At 46.0% G+C, this 5,668-nt stretch overlaps 1 protein-coding gene across 2 annotated transcripts in view; it reads left to right on the forward strand.

Annotated features, from left to right (window-relative positions):
* Positions 1-284: 284 nt before the first annotated feature.
* Positions 285-5,668, forward strand: part of Trub1 (TruB pseudouridine synthase family member 1) — a 38,860-nt gene continuing 33,476 nt past the window's right edge. Inside the window, exons 1-2 of one of the 2 annotated variants that reach the window (XM_021151897.1) lie at positions 285-569; positions 5,303-5,401. In XM_021151897.1, the coding sequence (XP_021007556.1) occupies positions 320-569; positions 5,303-5,401 (349 nt within the window). In that variant the 5' untranslated portion in view covers positions 285-319. The remainder of the gene's footprint in view (positions 570-5,302; positions 5,402-5,668) is intronic. The other variant, XM_021151898.2, reaches the window with a different exon arrangement.

Below are 5,668 nucleotides of genomic sequence, written 5' to 3' on the forward strand. Positions count from 1 at the left end.
ACACACACACACACACACACACACACACACACACACACACGCAGGTTATGGGGGCGGGGCGGTACGGAAAGGAAGTGACTCCTCCACCTCAAATACACAAATTAGGTGTTTGCGTTGAATAGTTTGCAGCGGCAACTCCAATGTACCTCTTCTTCACGACTAAGAGCATTTGGTAACTAAGATATTAAAGGTTCCATCAGAACCCCAGATGCCAGAGCAAGCCAATGACCTATACGGAGCCTATGGACTACAATTCCCAGAAGGCCTTGCAACACGTCGGTGTCATCTCTGCTCGCCTCTTGGCCCAGGCTGTGAAAGCATGGCAGCTGCAGAGGCAGAGGTGGTTTCACCCCTGATTGTGGACACAGCTCCTGACACTTCAGGAACAGCCGCGGCCTCTGTAGCTGCATCGGTGGCGGAAGCGGCCAGGACCGAATCGCAAGCCCCGGCCTCCAAGGCCGCCCTGGCTGCTAAGCTCATGTCGCTGAGCGGCGTGTTCGCCGTGCACAAGCCCAAAGGGCCCACTTCAGCCGAGCTGCTGAACCGGCTGAAGGAGAAGCTGCTGGCAGGTACTGCCGCCCGGGTAGGGACCAGGCTGAGGAGTTCTCCGCCACACTGGGATTTTTATCTCTAGTCTTTCTTCTTTTACTTACTGACTTAATTTGTGCGTCTATGGCTCAAGATAGAAAGAGTGACCACCGAATTAACTCTGGACGAAAACCTAGGGCATCTTGGGCTTGGACTTACCCAAGTGCACACTTTCAACAGTGGCCCTTTGAGCTTCACACGGGAAGTACGTGTAGAGTTGGGGGACCAGTCTGCAAATACAAGTTTCCACCCTGGTGGCTGCAGCCCAGTTTTCTGTAGTTTGATCCCTCCCAGGGTTTTTATTTAGCTCTTGCGAATGAGTACCACCAGAGGAAATGCAGGCTCTGTACCCCTAAGTTGCAAACTTAAAAGTTTATTTGAAAAGCACGTAGGCTGAGTTAGCTAGGATTTAGAAAGGACACCACTTTCACCTTTTAGTGGGCACGGTAATTCATCTTCTATACAAATGCAGGTTCTTGATCCCCACACTTGCAGACCCTGAAATTCTGAAGATCTGGGATGTATTTTGGAAATTGCGCTCTATTGCTCCAGATTGCGCTTTCTTCCTTCTTCGTTTTTTAATGTAGTATTTTTTGAGGAACATTAAAATAGAAGATGGCCATTTTTCTAACCATTCTTCCTCTTGATCATTTATAAACAGGAGCATTAAAAAACCAAAACCCTTTAGTTTTGTTTTGCGTGTGAATGTGTATGCAGTGTGTGTGTGTGTGTGTGTGTGTGTGTGTGTGTGTGTGTGTGTAGGTGAGAGGTGATGTTGGCCATCTTCAGACTGGCTTTCCATCTTGTGTATTGAGCCAGAGTACCTCACTTGGACCTAGATCCTGCCAATTAGGCAAGTCTGCCTACTCAGCTTGTTCTAGAGACAACTGGCTGGGAATCAGGTAGCATTCAGTGTCACCCTCCTGTTTATAGGGGTGATGGAGACCCAAAGTCTGGTCCTCATAGTTGCTTGGCAAGCACTTTACCCTGTGAACAGTCCCCACGGAGCTTTTCTTTTACTGGATTCTCATGTTAAGCTGCATCTGTGGAATCCTATAGGGACATAGGATGAACAGTGGTCGTCTCTTCCCTTAACTCGGCTTACAGTCTTGTGCTCTCTGCAGTTCCAGGTCCTCCAGAGCTTCAGCTTAGCTTGTCTTGTTACAGCTACAGAGAAACCCCTCACAGTGCCCAGTGTCACCTGGAAGACTTAATCTAGTTTTGTTTCCTTGTTTTGAGATAGGTTTGCCTTGAACTCACTCAGTGATCCTCCTGCCTGAGCTCCTGAATGTGAGACTTACAGACGGGCGCCTCCATTCTGATTTAAATTTTCTCTTTTAGCCAGGAGCCAAACTATTGTGATAGAAACTTGCTAATTTAAATGTTTATTGAACAAATACATTCTTCCGGATGCTAAACAATGGTGTTATACCTGCTCATTTGTGCTCATCGTTAAGTGTGGTGGCTAACTTTGATTGCCACCCCAATATCATCTAGAATTCCCAGTTTCAGTGAGGGATAGGGAACGTCTATATTGGGTTGGCTTGTGGCCATGTCTGTGAGGGATTGTTTTAATTAAGCTCATTGATAGAGGAAGACGCGGCCTGCTGTGGGCCGCACCCTTCCCTAGACAGGGCATTTGAACTGTGTGAGAACTGGAGCTGCGCACAAGCACAAGCGTGTGAGCCTTCGCTCTCAGTCTCATCCTGACTGTGGATGTGGTAGAGAGTAAGCTGGAGCTCTGAGCTAAAAGAGACTCTCGTGAGTTACCTTTTGATGGTGTTTTATTACAGCGCTAATGACACTAGCGCATCGGATTTTAGGGGACATTGGACCGAGGACTTGCATCAAAAGGAATCATTGTGATGGGGTGTTTGTTTGTTTGTTGTTTTTTTTCCTTCACAGATATGTTGCTTTGGTTTGTCCTGATTTGTTAGTAAACTGGCTTTTTTGTACCAAAGATTACGGTTCTTAAAGAAGCTTTTCATAGGATCAAAACGCTGAAGTTTCTTGGTTTCACTTTGTTGGGACTGATTGCTTCAAGGCTGTCACTAGGCTGGTTTCTGCAGAGCACCCACTGAGATGCTGAAGTCTTCCTCTCCTACAGTGCCTGTGATTCCGTATTCATATTAGCTAAGCGAGCTTCCTAACCCAGTGCCTGTGATTGGGTGATTCCGTATTCCCTATTAGCAAACTCAGGCTTCCCCAGTGCCTGTGATTGGTCGATTCCTTATTCATATTAGCTAAGCGAGTTTCCCCAGTGTCTGTGATTGGTCGATTCCGTTTCCCCAGTGCCTGTAATTGGTTGATTCCGTATTCATATTAGCTAAGCGAGTTTCCTAGTGCCTGTGATTGGGTGATTCTATATGCATATTAGCTAAGCGATTTTCCCCAGTGCCTGTGATTGGGTAATTCCGTGTTCCCTATTAGCGAACTCAGGCTTCCCCAGTGCCTGTGATTGGTTGATTCTGTATTCATATTAGCTAATCGAGCTTTCCCAGTCCCAGGCTAACCACCCATCAGAATCGCCCTGCAAGATTCTTAAAGATAGCATTCTGTCCTGTCCAGGTTTGACAACCACTGATTCGCTCAGCCAGGAGGCATAGCCTCTTCGCAAACATTCCTTGCCCGTCCTTACATTGATTTCCCCCGTTGTAGAATCTCTTCTCCTCCGTGACTTTGAACCTTTCAAGGCCTGAAGCCTGCTAGGTTTTTATAGGTAGAAAGGACTTTAAATGGCCATCCATAAACAGCCATCTGAGTATTCAAGAGTGAACACAATTTCCACAGTGTGAATGAGTTAGAGACGAGATGACTGAATTTATGAGACCTTTATACTAAGGCATATCAAGTTAAAAATTCGGAGTTCCCCAGTGTACTTTTGTACGTTCACTGACAGAGATCCATGATATATTGCAAGTGGAAAGTGAAGTGTTTGAAGTCCAGGCCCACGGTGCTGGGATCTCATTCCTCCAAGTTTGGTGATGTTAGAGTCCAAGTGTACACCGGATGCTAAGGCTCTGAACCCCTGGTATGGTAGTCAGGCTGTGAGGTTGAGCGGCTCAGCACAGCCATCTGAATGTTCCGTTGTAAAGATTTATTTATTTATTTTATGTATGTGAGTACACTGTTGCTGTCTTCAGACACACCAGAAGGAGGCAGTGCAGATGGTTGTGAGCCCCCCCCCCCCCGGTTGCTGGGAATTGAACTCAGGACCTCTGGAAGAGCAGTCAGTGCTCTTAACCACTGAGCCATCTCTCCAGGCCCCCGTCTGAATGTTTAAGCTGGCTTCTGTCTCTGCCCTGCCCTCTTTTCATTGGGTGCTGTTTTCTGTCTCCTGGTGTCAGTAGTTTTAAAGTAGGTTTAACAGGCTGAGGGTCAGGGGATTGCTGGGACAGGTGTCATAATAGCTCGTCCGTAATGATGGAGATGTGAGGTTAGCAGTGCTGGAATCCTCCTTTCCTTTATTAAATAAATGCTCCAGAAGTCAAGTGGTAACAGCTCTGAGCTGACACTCAATCTCTTGTTGAGATTAGCGTCTTTAATGAATTGAAAGTTTTGATTACGTGGACAACTAGTAAAACTGGCTGAGGACTAGGTGTAGATAGAAATAGCCCTGTATGAGATGTGCTCCCAGTGTGTAGACGCCAGGGAAGGGCAGAAGAAATCACAGATATTTAGAGACTATAGCTGAAGTCTCTTAAAACTAGCTGCATATGCCAAAGCTAACTTTTTTGTTACTTTCTAACTACTGATATATCACTAGAAGTCACCCAGTTAGCTTAAATATTGACTTAGACTTTTGTTTTTCTTGGGGCTGGAAAGATGGCTCTACAGATAAGGACATTGGGCTAATATTCCAGAGGTCCCAGGTTCAATTCGCAGCATCCACTTGGTGTCTCATGTCCATCTATAACTCTAGTTCCCAGGACTCTGCTGCCCTCTTCTGGCCTCCTTGGACACTGCATGTACATGGTTTGCAGATATACATGTAACTGAGATTGTCTATACACATCTAGATATAGATAGATAGATCCACACACATATAGATACATACATACATACATACATACATACATACATACATACATAATTGTTTCTCTTAAAATGAGTTCAGTTTCTATTTCACTAATTTTGAAATACTGTTCTTTTGTAATTTAGGAAGTCTTTCTCTCTTCGTGTGTGTGTGTGTGTGTGTGTGTTTTCACACATGTGTGGAGGCCAGAGGTCAACCTCAGGAGTCATTCCTATGTCCACATTAATTTTTGAGACAAGGTGTTTCACTGGCCTGGAAGTCACTAAGTAGATGCCACCAAGCCCCTGTCTCACTTCAGGGATTATAAATGCATGTCACCACCCCCAGCTTTTTCTTTAACATGGGTCCTGGGGATTGAGTGGCAAGCAGTTTACCAACTGCGCTATCTTCCTAGGCGTGGCTATACAGTTTTGTTGTGTTTTGGGACAGGGTCTCAGCATATATCCTTGGCTATCCGGGGACTCTGTATGTAAACCACCCTGGCCTCAGACTCATTGTTTAAAAGCGTACACCACCACACTGAGCCCACTGTACATTCTAAAACCTGTTTTTGCTAGTTATGTGGTCATAGCCTTATACCTGTACGTTCTGTTTGTTTGTTTTTGAATAGGTTATCTTGTCTCCCATGCTCCTCCTGACTTGTAATTACCTTTTTTTCTATTCTGATTACTCCCGTAGAAGCTGGAATGCCTTCTCCAGAATGGAACAAGAGGCAAAAGCAGACATTGAAAGTCGGACACGGAGGGACGCTGGACAGTGCAGCACAAGGTGTTCTGGGTAAGAGACGTGAGGGAAGTTTAATGACTCTCTCCTTCAATACCAGAAATGCTAGCTGAGCCCTGGTGCCTCACTGTACACTGGAGTGTTCTAGTTATACCGTGGTTACAAGTCCTTCTTCCCTGAAGCCCTTGAATGGTGCAGGGCACAAGCACCAGAGAGCACAGCACCACAGCACACAGTACCTCAGACCACACAGCACCACAGACCATCCAACATGGCAGCACACAGTACCTCAGACCACACAGCACCACAGACCATCCAACA

The sequence above is a fragment of the Mus caroli genome, chromosome 19 (assembly GCF_900094665.2).
Source record: "Mus caroli chromosome 19, CAROLI_EIJ_v1.1, whole genome shotgun sequence".
NCBI classification, from domain to species: domain Eukaryota; kingdom Metazoa; phylum Chordata; class Mammalia; order Rodentia; family Muridae; genus Mus; species Mus caroli.